The following is a 19,240-nucleotide window of genomic DNA, read 5'->3' as shown; positions in this document are numbered from 1 at the left end:
GAGTTAGCTCCTTTTGTGAAGGCTCCTTGAATCCTGATCAGGTGCTTTTCTGTTATTTTTGAGAGCTAGCAGAGTAGTCCTTTTGGGAGGCTTATTTTTTTGTCCTGGAAGAAGATGAGGGGTGCGGTAAGAGTGGCTGAGATAGCAGGGTTTCGAGAGTGGGAAGAGGGATGTTTTTGCAGAGCTCTGAATGTAACTGTTGTGATGTTATCTTATCGCCGCCACAGCACAGGGCATACGTTGATAAGAGTTTGCTGTGCTGCTACGGCCACACACCAGACACACAGACCTGGACACAAACGCAATGAGTCAGATGCTGAAATGCACACACACATGCACAACCAAGGTCACAGTCACTCACAGCTACAAGATACACACCATAAGTATTGTGAACTGACAAAAGTCCTTTCTTTCTCTGGTCTTCACAAATCACACAAGGCCAGACCATATTCTGATTTGCTAGTGCTGAAAACTATTAAAAAAGAAGAAGAGCAAAGTGAAGACCTGCCCCTTTTTTATCTTTGACATAGACAGCCATGTCTTATCACTCATAGGCCAGCTGGGATTTGCCAGGGGAAAAAAAGCTTTTTTCTTAACCTGAAAGCTGTACACGTGTTTGATATTTCTACCTCTCATACTCCCCCTCAAAAGCATGTCCCTGTTTGACACATAATATGAGTGTGTTGAAGTTTCACTAAAAAAAAACTTGTTTGAGTGGTAGAGAAAGGTCTTTGCTGTTGTCGTCTGTCTGAACTGCAAGGATAACCAATGGCTGGATGACAGAGAGAGAGAGAGGCTGTGTCTGACAGAGAGAATTACTTGGCACTACTTGTGTTGCCAGTTACAACCATCTGTAGCTGTGTCTCTGTCTCTTCTGAGCCAGTTAACATTGAAGGACTGTGTTCGGGGGAATACTGTCATAAATTTCAACGTTTATTGTGATACATATTTAATACAACTGGGCAAAAGCAAGCTAGTGCTGGGTTGTATGACTGAAATAATTACCACAATATCAGTAATGATCAATAACAATCAATGACTTTGACTTTGAAATTCTTCTCAGCAAACTACAACATTATGGAGTCAAAGGAACAGCGCTCAGTTGGTTTAGAAGCTATATGTATGGAAGGAAGCAATATGTTTATGTAAATGGTCACAAACCTCAAAGTAAAACCATCAAATGTGGGGTTCCCCAGGGATCCATTTTAGGGCCTGTATATAAATGATTTTGGGTATTCCTCTAGCATTCTACATAAAGTGTTATTTGCTGATGATACAAATTTATTCTTATCACACAAAAATCTAAGTGATCTGCAAAATAATCTAGATGAAGAACTAGTTAAGGTGGATACATGGTTTAAATGCAATAAAGTATCCTTAAATGTAAGCAAGACAAACTTCATTGCTTTTCACTCTCGTAGAAATCGAAATAATGTTGAACATGTTTGTATCAAAATAAGCGGTTGGGTTATTGAGAGAATGAAGTCCACCAAATTCCTGGGGGTCCATATTGATGAATTTTTAAACTTTAAGGGCCATATTGATGAATTGACGAAAAAATTGTCCAAATATGTGGGTTTATTTTTTAAGTTGAGGCTTTTTATTCCAGCTTACTGAATGTAATATTTTTCACAATGCTTGTATAATGTTGTATATATGCTTAATGACAGACTCTATGACCTTACTCTGACTTACGTTCCCTCGCATACATATAAGACTAGAAAAAAATCATCTTATAAAGGCTAAGGAAGGTAAACTTAAATGTATGAGCCTTAGTGTGGGTTGTAGAGGTCCACAGGTGTGGAACGAGCTTGATAACATTATAAAAATGTCATTATCTGTGTCTGTTTTCAAAAAGAGCTTAAGGCAGCAGTTGCTGCTAAAATATGTTTAAGCTTGAGTACCCTGAACGGCCGGGGACTTCTAAACTAGTTACTCTGCTCTGAAATCCATTTAAATTGTACTATTATTTTCACTTGCCATATGTCTCTATTTATTGTATCTTTAAATGTCTTTGTCTTTCTGACCATTTAGTAGTACTTTTTAGGGTCTTAAGTTAGTCTTACATGTTTTGTAGGTTGTAAGAGTTACTGTATAATACATACACTTTTAAAAACCTAGACAATGTGTTAGTAAACATATTTTAAATACTATCTGCTTAGTGTCTGGGCCCAAGTTCTCAAGCTTCAGATAGCTTATCAGGGTGTCCCATTTCACATATCTCCATAATGTCTTATGTGATTATACTTGTATTTTAACTTATTTGTGAATTATAAATAAATAATAAAAAATAAAGATTTCCAATATTAACATAGTATATCCCAATTGGGAGAATGTACGCAAAATCACATACAAAGTAATCAAACAGCTGTTCAAAGCAGTGAACCGGTACCACTATTATGCATTACTGTACATGAGACCAAACCCCTCATTTCTTAAATAACCAACCATCATATTGACACAATATTATTTTGCTGAAAGTTGATTAACGGTAATATTAGAGCTGAAACAATAAGTCAGTAATCAATTAGTCGTTTGACACAAAATTAAATGACGACAATATTGATAATTGCTCAATTGTTTAAGATGTTTAGAAACAAACATGCCAAACATGCTCTGGTTTAGCTACTAAAATATGAGAATTTAATGCATTACTCTATTTTATATCACTATAAATTGAATATGTTTGGATTTTGGACTCCTTGGTCAAATGAAATACATCTGAAGATGTCAACATGGACCTTGGAAACACATTTTTGACATTTTATAGACTAAATGATGAATTGATTAATCAAAACACCACTCAACAATCAATCATTGATACCCAAGGGGATATTCAATAATAAATCAGGCTTAAAGCAAACATTCAGAAAAGTTAGCGACTCTCTATAATCTTAAAATTACTTATTAATATTGCACTAAAAAACAGAGCCAAAACAGGAAAAGATTTAGGCTGTACCAGCAGTTTTCTGTCAAAAGCAGAAACTGCTTGTCATACCAATCAATTGTGATCAGGAATTAGCTGGTAACAGCTGCTGTGATGTAATAGGTGTTAAATTTGATTTAGCTGTATGAAGTTGAAGCAAATTATACATATATTACATTGTGTGTATAGAGTAGACAGCTTGCTAATTTGATGTTGTAAATATTAGTTCATTTTACATCTACTTGTCATCATTCCCTTATTTATCCAACCATAGATGTTTCCACCAGGACGCTGTTGGGCTCACAGTGAGCTAATATCTGTAATTTGCTGGAAAGTGTTTATTGTGATGTTACAAAACTAATATCAGAATATTTTACTTGCTAAATACTAAGCAATATGCAAAGAATTTTTGTGAACAAACAACCTCTCCATACTCATTTCAATCCCTTCTAAAGCCTAATTTTAAGCCCCCAACAAATCTGTGAGTGCAAAACAAAAACACAAGAAGACAGAAGTTGGTTTCTACTGGTAATTGTCCTCACAGCTTAGCTTCCCACTCCTCCTTTTCTTATCTTTGCTCCCCATACACACATTTTCCCCCTCTTCCTCAGTCACCTCTCATTTAGTTTCTATATCTCAAGGTCCCCTCTCAGAGCTACCTGCCTATTATGTTTCTTCCATGTGAGCTGGGAGGGAATCATTGGAACGGAGCAAACCATTTATTAGCAGGGGTGATTTAATTTGCGTTCAGCAGGATGCCCCATTTCAGCGTGAGGGTACATTTGTCCACAGGAGGCTGTGTGAAATTGTCATTGCAGTGGTTCCAACTGAACTTTAACTGGAACTTACCCTCTGAAATGAGCTTTGGTATTTTGAAACTAGAACAAAAAAAAAAAAGAATGTGTTCATCTCAAGGCCTGTGAGGATACTGTAATTTCCCATACTCTATTATTCTCTCCCTTCCTTTCTCATCTCTTCAAATCACGCTGTATATCCGATACCGTTGATCCCAGCACGTGGTCATCTGTCGTTCAGACAAAGTTGTGTGCACAAATAAAAAAAACGGAACTTTTTGCATCTCATTTTCGCTGCGCTCATCTGTTTGATAAGTCTGATAAGTGGGAGACTTTATCAAAGCAAGCTGTCCCATCTAATCAACTTGCCTCACAGTGTCTTAAACTACACTGCCTCCTCAACAAAGCAATCACACACTCCAATAGGCAATGAACTCCCCCGGGGTCACACTTTTATTAAAACAAGAATAATTATACTGTTACATGCCATGCTCACTCCCTCTGTCTAGTTTTATCGCCTGCTCTAAGCTGTGGCAAGGCTGACTAGTTGACATGTGGATACGAAAGGTGTTCGTAATCAATCTATTTTTTTTCTCACCTGTAAGGCCTGAAGTATGGTAATTTAGCCCATATGTTTGTGTGGTAATTTGACTATTGCAGTGGGAGAGTTAGAACAGGATATGATGTATTGCTAGCCGACTCTGTTATGACAATTCCTGCAGGGTTATAGCACCCAGCAATTCACTTTACTCTTGGGATCGTTCTGCTAATTTCACACCAACCCCAAGGAAATACCCGGTTTGACCCCCATACTCCGGCCTTCAATCACCGCTCTGTTCCCATTGCTCTCACTCCTGCTGCCACTCCTGCCGTAGCTTCTCTCTCTCTCTCTCTTACCTCTCGCTTTTCTTCTTAATAAGGGAAAAACGAGCAGGGGAAGTGTTTTGTTATGCAGCAATCACCTAATTAGCCACTGAGAGTGTTGTTTATCTCGTCCATAAGCCGAACATAAACATCTGCTCTTGGTCTTCACGTCTTATATGTGCGTGTGCATGTGTGTGTTAATCACAAGTGCCTCTTTCATAATATAATGAAAGCCGGAGCTGATTTAAGCAGAGCTGCTTGATTAGTGGATTTCTGTGGAGTGGGGTGGGGGGGTTGAGGGGCGGCAATCTGGATACAACCCCCTTTTCAAAATACGCCAGGTTCAGTTTGAGTTCATTGGTACCGACCAGGTCAGGAGACAAGAGTCAAACATGCACATAAATGCAGAGGGAATGCATTAATTACACCTTTCTCACATTCTCTGTTAAAAATAAACTCTGCTAAGAAACGCTCTCTCTTTCTCATTGCTGTGACTCGTTCTGTCCTCAGTCTTTGCAAAAACTTGATTGGAGACTGGACACTTAGAAAGTAATTAACTTGTGGTAATACTAAGCTTTTAATGCAAACTGAAGCGCCTTTAACCCATCGCTCTGCATTTGTCCCACAGGTGTTACGGTCAGAACTGAAAGAACGTGAGCACCTGGTGGTCACGACTTTGGACCAAGCCCGGATGTTTCTTGCCGAGCAGCCCATCGAGGGTCCCGGAGAGCCGCGGAAGAACCTGCAGCCAAAGACTGGTTTGTATACATGACTATATCAATGTGTTGAACATTATGCAACATAATGAAAAAAACGTGAAGGCCAGGAAACCTATTTCGAAAAATGTTACTATAACTATTGCTACCGTGCCACTTATAGTCCATATTATATACTGCATAGATTTCGAATTCAGAATATAAACACTAAAATGAAATGGCCAAGGTAAAAATACTGCTCTATATAGTTAATAGGGTGAGATTTGATAGAGAAATAACCTGACCAGGATTGTTAAGACAGCAAGAAAGATAGTAGGCTGCCAACAAAAGCCATTAGATGACCTTTACTGAACAACTGTACACGTGAAAGTCCTGTCAATCACTACAGAATACCCCTGGCAAAGGAAAAGATCTACAAGGGTTCTTATATCCCAAATGCAATTAATATGGTCAACAAACTACAGTAAACTTAAATAGGGGAGTATAGGTTGTACACCATAGGTATGAATCCACACTACAATTGAGAGATCTTTGTTAATGTGATGTTTTTATCTTGTTGACATGTTTGTGTTTATATTTTCCTGGGTGAGACCAAGGACAATTTTCTTGCCTCTTCTAGACAATAAAGTTTATTCTATTCCATTCTTTTTTAAGCACCCTTGACATCATACAAGAGAGATTAAGTCGCCTGACCTCTTCCCTCTTTTGTCATATGAGGGCACATCTACAAGAATACACAGTGAGACTGAAAAGTAATAATAGTAAAAATAGACTCCTTTTTTGGAGCATTTTTCACCTTTATTGGATAGGATGCCGTAGAGAACTTGAGGCATGAAATGAGGTGAGATGACACACAAACAAGGGTCCTTGGCTCTACTTAAATCGGGGGGATGTTGAGTGTAAAGCCGACTGTCATAGAGAGGTGGAGAGATGTGATATCGTCGACAGTCTCTCTTGGAAGGCTCCTTTTTAACCAGCTCAGCGTACCAGATGAATAAACCACTTAAATATACACAGCAAACCTGTCTCATTGTCTTTAAACCAGATGTGAGGACTTATTTGGCCCAGTTTTGAGGTTAAGTACCCTTGAAACACAATTCATTAAAATCTGAGCTGATGGTTATACCAACATGATAGAGCACCCTGGAATTAAATATGCAGCGACTCATTCAGCATTCCCTCTCTGTCTCTCTTGGATGCGGCAGGGAAGTCTTGGTTAAGTCAGCACATTTCCCTTCAAACTAAAACCCCTTCTGTGTAAATAATTAAAACAACCCAAGGGGCTGTGTCAGGGTGTGGCAAGACTTCAGAGCACAGACCGTTAGGGCTGTTGTCTGTGATCTTTGATACAGATATCAAAGCGTTGCCTCATTGTATAAATAGATAAAAAGCGGATTTAAGATCAGAGGCTGCGCGTGTAGTTTAATCAGACTAGATGGGATTTTGTAGAGTGACACTGTGATAGAATCTTAACAGCTAATCATCCTACATTGTCTCTTTCTTCTTATTTTGATTTGTCCATGACAGTAATTGACTTATATTGTTTTGTTTATAGTCTACATTCTTCATTACAAAAGTTGGACACTGTAACACTGTGTGTATCTGCACAAGGCTGAGTGGATAATCAGAGTCTGACTTGTGTGCATTCATGGGAGGCAGGGAGAGAGGGAAAAAAAAAATCAGAAGTGCAACAGGTGAAGATGGTAATTCAGTCACTACCCTGGAGATGAGACCTCATAAAAGCTGCTCATCTTTTTGTAGATAAAATGGGTAGTTGGGGAGCAGTTTTCTCTTCTGCCTTCTCCTTTCTTCCTTTTTTGTCTGTGTCCTCTGATGTGTGAAAAATATTCTATCCTCTCACCTTCCCTGCCTTCCCCTGTTTTTCCTATCCCTTCTTACTTGCCCCTTTCTTCCTTTTTAGTATCCTTCCTCCTTTCTCCTCTTTTCTCATTCCCTCTCTATCTCTCTTCCTTTAACTCTTTCACTTCCTTTCCTAGTTTTTGCTTGCCTCCTGCCTCTCTCTTCTCCCTCCACATCTTTTGAGTTTCACTTATTTGCCCAAGTTGAAATGAAACATAACACAAATAGCAATAGAAAGTAATGTATACCAAGAGGGAAGGGCTTATTCAGTACCTCAACCTAAATAATACAAAACAGCATCCACAGTATTGAAAATATAGGTAGATTATTGTGTAAATGTTCTCCAGGTCTTTAAGAAAGATGTAACTCTTAATCACATGAGGTAGTTTGACAAGTCATGATTGTCTGTTTGAGTAAGACAAAGAGACATGAAATGATCTGGAAGATTTCCCTCTATAATTGGTGTCCTGTGTATAAAACTGCATATAAATATTAATATTATGTATTGTAAAAAATTGAAGTTCCTGAAACAAAGTATCCATTTTGGTGCAAGGATTTTAGAAAATGTCTTTACTGAATCTATTGTATGTGGCAGTATGGAAAGTAAGCATAAATTAAAGAATAATAAAAGGGCATGGAAACTGTCATTGTCAACAAAATAACTTTCTCTAGAACTCTCTTTTCTCTCTCTCTCTTCCACCTCTCTTTCTCTTCTTCTTCTTTCCTTCAGACCTCACCCCAGAGGAGAAGGCCCGAGGGTTGGCCCGGGCCATCCGCAAACAGACGGGCGAGGTGAGGGAGCGGTGGGAGCGTCTGAAAGGGCATGTGGGTGGTTGGCACAATCAGGTGGAGCAAGCCTTGGAGCGACTCCAGGAACTGCAGAGCTCCATGGACCAGCTCGATCTGCGGCTAACTCAGGCAGAGGAGGCCAAAGAAACCTGGCAGCCCGTGGGGGACCTGCTGATCGACTCTCTGCAGGACCACATCGACAAGACCATGGTGAGTCGATGAGAGAGCAGTGTCTCACTTACCATTAACATCAAGACATCAAGTCAGCAGTTAGACACCCCATTTCACTGTACATGCAACACTGAGTCATCTTCAGTAAATCTCTTCTTTTATTTTACATACAGGATCTTATATAAGTCCATTGAAAGTTTGACTGTAAATTATTGCTGTATAACTCGTAAATCACTGATTTAACAGCAATATCTGTGCTCTCAATTGTGATTTGATTCGTTAAAGTATTGAAAAAAAACTGCACACCACTGAAATAAGCATCTGCAACAATGTGAGTAAGAGCTGGCAGTGAATTCTCACACAATTTCCGCACTCTACTTTTTATCTTCAGAGCAAAATGGTACTTGATTTGATGATGTACTCAGTTCAATTATTCTGTCTTGTGTGTTTGTAAATGCTGCTCATCAAATCTGAGGATGTCTTTTTCCTGAGGAGACTTCGCCAAGAAACAAGCAACACATTTAGATAACAGGAGGAAAAATGGCAGCATTTCCTAATAACAAACAGTGAACAATAAATGAAAGAGTGACAAAGGAGAAATAGAGGACAGAGCAAAAACTGTCAAATCATGGTTAACAGGTTGCACGGGGAAAAAAACAGTCTCTTCACTGTTGCATTAGTTTAATGTAGTGTGTTACATCATGTCTAATCCTCACGATTGTCTCCCACAGTGCAGCTCTGAATTTCCATGTCATGGAGGGACCCACTTTGGATAAAACTGATAATTGCAACTATGTGACATGCACAGCCACAACAGTAGACTTTAAAATTTCAAGTTCTAGCACAACAAAACTTTAAAACTTGATTGATCTCCAATTAGAGATAATGAGGTCACCACAGTAAACAAGAAAAAGATAAACAGAAATTAACCAATCATCCGTGCAACAGGAACTCAGTTATTCTTTGTGAAAGCACAAACTTCATAATTAACTAGTTTCATTAAGTTTATAATTATATAATAAAGTTATGATATCAATTATTCACCCTGCCTCGACATAAAACTTTCTGTTCAGGCCTTCAGAGAGGAAGTCGCCCCGCTGCGTCAGGATGTTCGGCTTGTGAATGAGCTCTCCGCAGAGCTGACACCACTGGACATCCAGCTGTCCTCCACTGCCTCCAGACAACTGGACCAGCTCAACATGAGATGGAAACTACTACAGGTAGTTCAAAATCTTCCTCGATCATCATGCAGATGTTGAAGCATCCATGGTTTCCCACGCTCACGCTTGATTTCTCTTGTGTTTTTGCGCCACTTTTCTGCCTTCCTTCCTTGTCCACACTTGCCTAAATTGATGCTGTCTTCAACATACCTTGATCCTCCTTCTTCCTGTTCCTTCGTTTTACAGCCTGCCTGTTTTTTTTTAATCTTTTCAGTCTGTCTTTATCTCCGTCTCCCTCGGTCTATCTCGCCGTGTGCATGCTGATTTTACTTCGTGTCAGCCAAACACACAGGAGACTGAGAGTTATCCCTCTACCTGTGTTTTATTTGAACACAGCTATGTGCTCACCGCAACACTTTGTCACTACACATCAATGGACACTATTCACACGGCACACCAGTCACATTCTTGGCTCTCGACGCTCTTGAATGTTGTACGGTGAGGGAATCGGTGAGTGTTTTCTCGGAGCGGAGCATGTCTCAGCCCTAGAGGGGAAAGTTGTGGAAGAGTCTCTTTACAAGTCATCAGAGCCGAAGAGATGAGACATGATGTTGGTTGTGAATTAGGTAGTGAAATCCTCTTCCTTAACTTTGTATGCGAACAAGAGCATACCAGTGTGCAAATTCAAATCAAGGAGTGTGTGAACTGTGAAGAATTCTTTCAGACACGTTCCCGTCTTGATGTCAGGTGTCCTTGTTGCCAGTTTTTTTTTCTTTTTTCTTTGATTGAAAACTTATTCAGTGAGTATTTTTCTCCTTAATGACTAACTCTTCAAATCCTTTAAAGGTCCTTGACCAGGCTGGCCAGTAATGCCTGTGGCACCCAGTGGTAATAGAATGAATACAGGTCACACTGCCCCGCTGTGCTGACATCCATTTGAAGGACATTGAGCAGCCACAGTTAGACTATGATTTCAAAGACACGTTCATAGAAACTTATATTTTATAAAAAGCTATTTGAAGTTTTCCTTCTATGCAGCCACGCAGGGTCGTCGCTGAAGATAAATTAGTGGGGAACGTGGGCAGAAAAAGGCATGACAGAGAAAAAAGTTGAAATCTCAGAAAGAAACCTAAAGTCACCCCTTTATAAGTGTGACACTGCGGCAGAGTGAAACTGGGTAGCTGGGCTAATTTGTAGCCTTGTGATATTTCCCATGTACTGTACAGACACCCACTAATAGTCTTACTGCCTGGAGAATGACAATAACTCAAATACTGAGTCAGAGGAGGGCAGAGTTTCAGTGGATTGCACACTTCGTCTCTCTGTTGTCCTCTCTTATTTCTCTCAGTCTGCAGGAAGGCGACAGCTTCACTAATAAGCCAGGTCTGACTGTGTAGTTTGATGATTTGGTTTTCATATACAGACAGATCCCATCTTCCTCTCTGTAGGACATAGGCCATAATAGCCATTAGTGGCCAGAAAGAAACCGAGCTATTGGCCTTTCTGTGCCTATTTCCCGGATCCCCGTGTAGACAGCTGTGATCTGGTTGCCATGATGCCTGAGGTGTCTGTGTGTGTGTGTGTGAGCCTCAGTATTACAGATTGCCAATACCATCCTGCTGGTCAGACTGATGGAGCAAAGCAACCACACAGCCACGTAGGGTACAGGTGTATTGACTTAGAGGTCAATACACAACTTTCACACGAGTGCAGGAGTGAATATGTGTGTGTGATTGATAACTCAAACCTCTATAAAGCTTCTCCTGTCACTGAAGGGGCTGCATGCAAAGGTGAACAGTTGAACTATTGCTCTAATTTTGTTCATTTTTGGCATTATTTACAGTATAAGCAACACTAACAATTTGTTTTTGTCATGTAATTTTGTAAAAATAAAGTATCATACAAGGAAAAAGAAATCTGCAGAATGTTTCCATTGGCACAGTTTTGGGTCTTTTGATCATATTCAAGATACAATGTTTACACTGAACTGAGAAACCACATGATTTTCACACACACATATCCATTGTAGACACTGATGTAAGCCTTACACTTTTGTTGCTGTCATGCTGCTTTCACTATGTATCCAGTGTAGTAGCAGTGTTACCTGCAGTGGGTGTGAAGAATAGAAACAATGGGGAACTTGACCCTCGGGGTTAAATTCACTTTAGCTCAATTAGTTCAAACTGTTATTCAGCTGTGCTGAATAACCTCTATACAATGTTGTACACATCAGTGAACTCCTAGATGGCGATACGGTATATATTTATACCTCAGTGAGAAAAATGTCCCTTTAGCTCAGGGTTTTACAACAAATCCACTTCTAACTTAATTGCAATGAAATTGAATTCATCCCAACCATGACGCCAACTCCAGCCACTGCAAATTTTTTTTTTTTTTTTCTGTGAGTGCAACTTTCAGGTCCACAGCTGACTGTCTCGTCTCCTGTCTGTTTGTCTTCTTGCAGGTGGCAATAGAGGACAGACTGAAGCTCCTTCAGGAAGCCCACCGAGACTTCGGCCCCTCCTCCCAACATTTCCTCTCCAGTGAGTACAGAACCACTTACCTTTCTTGGGGAAATTAGATCATTTTTGGGGGAGTTTGTTTCCACTCAGTTACACTGGTTCACATCCCCTCAATTTTTTCATTTCCCATCTTTTCATCTTCACCCATCGTTCTGGTACCATGTGCTTCACAGTCTCGCATGAGACATGTGGATATACGTGTGCATGCGCTTACTCACACGCACAGTTTGCAGACGAGGCACTTTACTCTTAAATAATGCAAAGCTTAATTACAGTTCTCCACTGACTTCCTCCTCTTCTACCTCTTTAGAGTGGTCATTAGCAGAGACAGAGAGAGGAACAGAGAGACTTCGAGACAAAGCTGAAGAGAAAAGACAAATGCAGGAGTGTGAACATTAAACAAAGCAGCCAGTCTCTCGGCCCCCATTTCTCTCTCTATCATCATTTTCTATAATCATACAGCCATTAGTGTTCTCTCTGCTCCACCTGATTTGCCTTGCTGGCTGTCAGACACGCAGACAAAATGAACGGTGTGCAATTCAGAGCAGGTGGTAGGCTTGGCTGCCGTGCTGTGTCACCAATAGACGTGAATTTACTAAGTAAGCCCTGCTGAGAGCTCAGCAACTGCACCAGACAAAACACTACTGTCTCTTCTTTCATCTTCCTGGCACTATGACACTATCTCCTCCATCACACATTCACTCTCATTACACTAGTAGCTTAATATTCCCTCAGGGATCAATAAAGTACTGTGTTCTTATCTGGCCCTATCCATCTAGTATATCTCCCAATCTCACTTAATCTCTTTCTCTTACTGTCTTTTCATCTCTCTATCTGTGCATAGAGCTGTGTCAAGGAGGCGGGAAAGTGGGAGGGCGATAAATCAAGCAACATTTCTGCTCTGTATTGCTCTTGAGAGCTTCTCAAGTCTTATATTTGGCTGGTGTTAATACTGAATCAGCTTGTCATTTTTCAAATTTTAAATTTCCCCTTGGTCTGTCCGTAATTGTCATTGTTCATACCCACAAAGATTTCACATGAATCAAGGAACTTGGCACCTTTTTCTACATTTTTTTCCCTTTGTCTTTTAATTTCCTTTCATGCCCCCTTGTCTCCTTCCTCCCTCTTTCTGCTGAGAAAACAATATCCATTTACTTTTCTCCCCCTTCTTCTCAATTTCATGAACAGTAAGAGTCCTCCTTATATACTGTAGGTAGACTGTTTTTACGGAAGTGGTAGATATAAGAATTATTTCAAGTCAAGCTCTGAACGCTAAACGGATTACTGTGCTGCATGGTAAAATTGTGCAAAGTTTATTAAGATGGTGTTCGATTTTGACTGCTAAACTTTTTGTCTCTCTTTCTTTCTCTCTCTCTCTCTCTCTCTCTCTCTCTCTCTCTCTGTCTCTATATCCATGTCTCTCGCTCTCTGCAGCTTCGGTGCAGCTCCCGTGGCAACGTGCCGTTTCTCAGAATAAGGTTCCATATTATATCAAGTAAGTGGTGATAGCCATCTTTGTGCCTCTGTATAATCTGTATGCATTTGTTTTTGCATACGTGTTGGTGTGTGTATAGAGGGGATGATGATTATACACTGGTAAGGCATTCAAAGCAGAGGAATCATTGTATTGTCTGTATAAATGCTGATGTTTTTAAATCCAGTTTCCCTTTATTTTTTTGGTGTTTATCTACATCTTCTATATTACTGGTTTTCAAATATTTGTGTGTGTATGTGTGTGTGTGTGTGTGTGTGTGTGACCCTTTACTACAATGCAATGTCTACCTGTGATCCTTTGTCAAAGGGTGCTTGTTTGTGAGTTGTGAGCAGTTAAATCTAAGAATGATTTTCCCATTTTTAGAGGACTGAAGAGCTTAAACTATACAGACCTTCAAAAAAAGCAAAGGTTTTAGAAAAGCCTGAAAAATTAACAAAATATTATATAGAAGAATGAATGTTTTTTTGTTTTGTTTTGTATTCCCTGCCCCTGTAATTATCTAGTAACCCTTTAAATACATTTTGCGTCCTCTTGTGGGGGTCTTCTTCCCCAGGTTGGGAGCCACTGTCCTTATACCTCTGAGATTCCAGATTCATACACATGTAGATTGTGCAAGTTTGTAAAAAAAAAAAGTCTATTTTAATATCTCAAATATCCTGTATCATTTAGGCAATTAGACCAATTCAAAATTGTCTATTGTCATACAGTCAGATGATCTTTTATAACTTAAATTGTCATTTCAAAGGAAAATGGATCACTTAATAGGTTTTCCACTGCTATACCCTCCTCAGAAGACTGACTTTGAGTGTGGACATTATATTGCACATGGAGTAGAGTCCATGATTTTGAATTGCAAAAATGTTCACCGCTGACTTTAAAATGGCTTATTATAATCATTATCACATTTTTTTTCAGGGTGGACTTTGATACTTAAATCTTTTCAACCTTTTCACATTCTGACCTCTCGTGACCTTTCACATACATCATCCATGAATGGTCAGGTAGCCATAATTTTATGTATATTCTGTCCACATCATTCATTTTGCTCCTGTGTGTATATTAAAATTCAAGCTTTTTCATTTTTCTCGTTCAGTCTAACATTAGCAACTCCTTTTGAATAGATAATATCTGGTTGAATCCCATGACAGCTTTCCACAGTGTTCTAATAGTGACTATTAGCTCGACGTCCTGCTTCCCATTCTAATTTTTGCCAAATCAGGCCAAATAGCAGGTTTCTATTTAAACAGGCAGAGAGAAGACCTGTATTAGTAGGAGCTTCTCGACTGTTCAGGAAATGTCAGTTTTGAAAGTATGATGGACCTCATTATCCAGAAATAATCTAACTATATGTCAGTAAAGTGCTGACTAATACTGACCTGAATTCACAATTATTTTTGTCTGGTGGGGCGTCACATCTTTAGAAAGCATCTTTGGGTAGCAGTATCAGCTATCATTTGTTAGTCCTGCTTTCTTTGTTTATGTTAGAACACTGATACAGCCTAACTTTATGATTTAGGATGATAAAATTGGTGGGTTTTTTTTTAAAGGATGCGCCCTTAAATCGCCCAATGTCGTGAGTTGAAATGTCACTGTCTCAGTTTAATGGCCATTTTTTAAAGCACCCCATCATAAACACTAGCATAAATACAGCTACAAAGATTTACAAGTCTAGTATTGTATCAGCGATTAGGTTAAATGTTTTGATGCAACCATTTTCCAAAGCATTTATATTCATGTTAGCATTGTCAAGAATTCAACTTTTAGAGACATGAAACTAGCTTGAGATGGGTTCATTTACATTTTCATTAGTTTGTGTAGAGTTTGGACTGTTTTTTGTAGACTGTTTTTGCTTGGTAGTGGTGCATTCAAGTCCTTCTCAAAAGCTAGTAAAAACATTTATCAAGCAATTTAAAACAGTTTACTTGATTCATTAAATCATACTAAAAATTTGGAGTTGAGATGAGGTCAAGATAAAAACGTCTTCAGACAGACAATTAAGAGCCAGACAGGGACGTAGAAAAGGATAGGATTTAGACAAAGAGGAGGGGAATGACACCTGCGCTCTGTTTGGGCCTGCAGCTTGGCACCACAGGGGGATCAGAGATGAAAGCCAGAGACAGGCAGTGACTCGGAGGACAGGCTTATAACTTTAGAGTCAACAGCCTGTGATCACAGATGTGCCCAGCCAATGAACCTGCATCCGCCCACTCGCAAAAACAAAACACAAGGGCATTCGTACAAAACAAATACACAGAGATGCACACTCAAGACAGTTGGTTACCCCAGCCAACCTGAGTAGACATAGAGGTGAACCGCTCTGAAAGAGACAGGTCATGACCTACTGCTTCCAGGATATAAATGACCAGAGAATGACCGGGGGAACACAAATATTTTCCCCACACGCACACTGGCAAGAAAACACATACAGACACCCAAAGACGCACATGAACTCCAACTGGAACCAAGCTGAAACTCGCTAACCGAAGACACACACACCATGAGTATACACCATATGTTGTGTTGACGCCTCTAGGTTGGTTGGACCAGGTTTTTTCTTTCCATAGTGGCTCTCGCATTAACCCCAAACTGCCTTTCAGAAACAGGAAGAAAATAATCACACCTCCTTTAACGTTAACCACAGTGTGTGGCTGTTCTTTGATGTACATTTACAGCATTCAGCATTCACAGTCACTGGACTGTCTGTAACATTTTTACATTCCCCTCTCCCATCCTTCTGCACGGTAACAAATGCGCATACAGGCTGGTGCACACTCATGCATAACCACTTAATTTGCAGCTTGAAAACAGAACTCTAAACCCATCTCCACGACTAATCACAGGTCACTTTCAGTGCCGTGACATCCTTAGGACACTCCCATCAGTCTTTGACATATTCATTTCCCTGAACCCGTCTTCGTCTCCTCTTCAATCCCCTCTCATACCATGCCTCTTTTCTTTGAGCTGACAAAGGGCCCCTGATTAAAACCGTGCCTTGTCCACCCCCTGTAGTGAGGAGTTCAAGCGACATATTGGGGAGAAATCAAATGGTTTCACACGAGTTCTATGCCTGCCGTCTCACGCTGGCAAGCTCGCATGCTGTCCCATTTCACCCATTCTGGTATTTTCAGAAGGGGTTCACATGCCTGGTGGGCTCTGTGAGAGGAAACTGAGCGAGACTGCAAGTCTGCAAAGTTTACTCTACATTCTGAGACTTTTCTAGTTGTTTTTCTGTATTATTTTCATAAAACATGACACTGAGAAATTGTGTGTGTAGTTGGTTGTACCTTGCAGAGCAAACAGCCTTCATATACTGTACATGGGTGGACTGTATGTTGCTCTAAATTTAATAAAGCTTGAAGAATCCAAAGCTATTTGAAATGTATGGGAAAGAGGTGGCAGTTTTTTGTTTTTTTAAAAAGTGAAAAATAGGCAGAAGAGGTGAGGGGAAAGCCAGAGAAAGACAGAAGATGTCAGGTGGTGAATGCAGACACTTATCACCTGTCACAGACTCTTCATCAAAAGTCTGGCAGGTTGCTGTCAGCGGGAAAAAAAAAAAGTTCCTGAAATCTTCCTCTTGCTTACTCAGATATTTAACTAATTCTGTCTCTTTGGATATCCAGATATGCGAGTAATCATTCATTTACAGACTCATGGTTATTCATGCTGGCCTTTCGTGGAGTGTGTGACAGTGACAAACTCCCCGCAGAAAAGAAAAGTGGTGTGCAGAAGTGTTGGCTGATCTGCAGCCAACAATTTGATGCGATCATGGGGCAAGGGTGGATGCATCCCTGAAGGATTTTTTAATCTTTTACTCCCCAGAGATATCAATGTTGTTGATTTAGAACATTTCATATTCTGTCCTGTCGTAGGACAGACAGACAGACAGGCAGACACACAGTCACAGTAGTGTGAAAACTGTGCTTATGTTTAATAATGGGGCAGCAGAGAAGAAGTAAGCAATTAGGAAAACCATTTTAACCTTCTGTTGGACTCCGTAGCAGCTGGAAATGGCTGTGCTAAACAGAAAACGTCAAAGGAAATAGCAATTATTTTTGATAAGCTTAATTGTTATCATGGTGATCTGTTAGTCTAAGAGGGTCAGACTGTTCACTTCTGGAAGGTTGGAAGGTTTCGGCCGCTGATTTTGTTTGCTCGCTCACACAGAAATCTCATAAAAACATCTTGTAAAAGGTTATCCTTCCCCCCAAATGATACCCTGGTGACTACATAAATTGCATCCCTCCTCCGTGTGCTGCAGTATCCCCCTTCCATGACCCCATCTGATTTATTGATGCTTACTCTGAGATGTCATTTAATGATGTTTATGACGGAAAATGTCACATGCATTCCACAATTCCCAAGTGGCTTTATCCCCTGTCGCTCACAGTTAGCCACCTTCTGAAAAATCAGGAAAAGCACCATTTCTGATAAGAGGCCATTTTAATTGCCATGTTTCCATTTCAGTTTGTTTTGACTTTGTGAAAAATTAGAAGTAATTTCCTACTGGGAAATACATGCCCAAGAAAAGTAGGAGAGTTAATGCTCATTGTCAGTTATCTTGGTGGTGGTGGTGGTGGTGTCATGTCTATGGCGGCAATTAACGATTATATTACCTGTAGCAAGTTCACAGAAGTCAGAGCAGTCAGTCCAAAACACTCAAAATTCAGTATTCAATTCATAATCATATAAAATAGAGAAAAGCAAATCCTCACATTTAAACAGCTGGAAATACATAATGTAAATAACCAAGAGTTTGTCATCAAAGTTGTTGTCATTTATTTTCCATTGATCAGCCAATCAAATAATTGATTCAGCACTACATTTGTCCTTCGACTGAGGAGGTTTTTCTTAGATTGGGAATACTCCACACTGGGTTCACTGAGGATGTACTGTTGTAGACACTTTCAAATATCAAATATCAAATATATATAATATATCCAATATCTGCCAGAAAATCTCAGTTTTTGTCCCCTACTCTTTAATCTTCTCTGATGCCTCTTCTCTTGCCTACAAATGTGTCCCGCTGTGTTATCTAAACTGTAGCAGCTTTGTAGTAAACGTGTCGGTTTGCTTTTTTTTTCTCTCCTGCAGGACAGCAAAAAGATTGAATAGGCATTACAAAGGCAATGTGTTGAAGGGAAAACGTTGAGGACAGTCGTACCTGACAACTCAGTCGTCCTCATTATGGCATTCATGAGCTGTGGATATAAGCAGAGGCTGTCTTATCTTTTTGTTGATGGAAATACTGCCTGCCTTTAGGTATTATGATACAGATTTTTGTTGTGTAGCAAGGTGGTCGTGTATTCCATCATTGTACCAGCGCTATTGTTTTTTTCAAGCACCCTGCTACACTTAGATCACAATGACAAGACTGTATTTTACAGCAATGGCTGTTGGCTAGTTGTGGTCTGGATAGCCAGTATTCTTCCTCCTTGTTGTGTTTGTGTGCAGCAAATATCAACAAATCCCGGGACTTGGATTCACTGAACCACTTTGTCGATTCAGCCGAACTCTTTGCAGGCCGTCTAAATAAAACACAAGCTTATCCTCAGCGTGAGCAGGTCCAGGCATTAGCAATGCTTGTGCAGGCATGAAAGGGGTCATCAGTCTGTACAGCCAGTGAATAGTGATTAATATCTGCATACAAGGCGGGCTCCTGCCATCCAACTCGCCACCTCAGTTCACTGTCAGCACTCAACTTCACCTCCTGGCGCCTGTCAGCCGTCGCAAGAACCACAGGGGAGCCTCTGCATTTAAAAACAGGCTTTTATTTCAAAAAAACCCTCTTCCTGAAATCGTCTCAAACACTCCACACACATCTGAGTATGGCTTCTGACAGCCAGGTGCCTTCTTGAAATATACACACACACATACAGTATATACAAAGACACACGGCCAACAGTGCTCAAATAGAGGAACTGATTGGCAACCGCAGCTTGAGAA

At 40.1% G+C, this 19,240-nt stretch overlaps 1 protein-coding gene across 6 annotated transcripts in view; it reads left to right on the top strand.

The window, feature by feature from the left end:
- The window catches only part of utrn (utrophin), a 182,938-nt gene that overhangs the window by 115,884 nt on the left and 47,814 nt on the right, over positions 1-19,240 (top strand). For all 6 annotated transcript variants that reach the window (XM_042391219.1, XM_042391220.1, XM_042391218.1 and 3 more), the window contains 5 exons: positions 5,213-5,342; positions 7,891-8,159; positions 9,194-9,340; positions 11,745-11,823; positions 13,237-13,297. In XM_042391219.1, the coding sequence (XP_042247153.1) occupies positions 5,213-5,342; positions 7,891-8,159; positions 9,194-9,340; positions 11,745-11,823; positions 13,237-13,297 (686 nt within the window). The remainder of the gene's footprint in view (positions 1-5,212; positions 5,343-7,890; positions 8,160-9,193; positions 9,341-11,744; positions 11,824-13,236; positions 13,298-19,240) is intronic.

The sequence above is a fragment of the Thunnus maccoyii genome, chromosome 17 (assembly GCF_910596095.1).
Source record: "Thunnus maccoyii chromosome 17, fThuMac1.1, whole genome shotgun sequence".
Classification (NCBI taxonomy): Eukaryota; Metazoa; Chordata; class Actinopteri; order Scombriformes; family Scombridae; genus Thunnus; species Thunnus maccoyii.
This window is presented reverse-complemented; position numbering and strand designations above follow the sequence as displayed.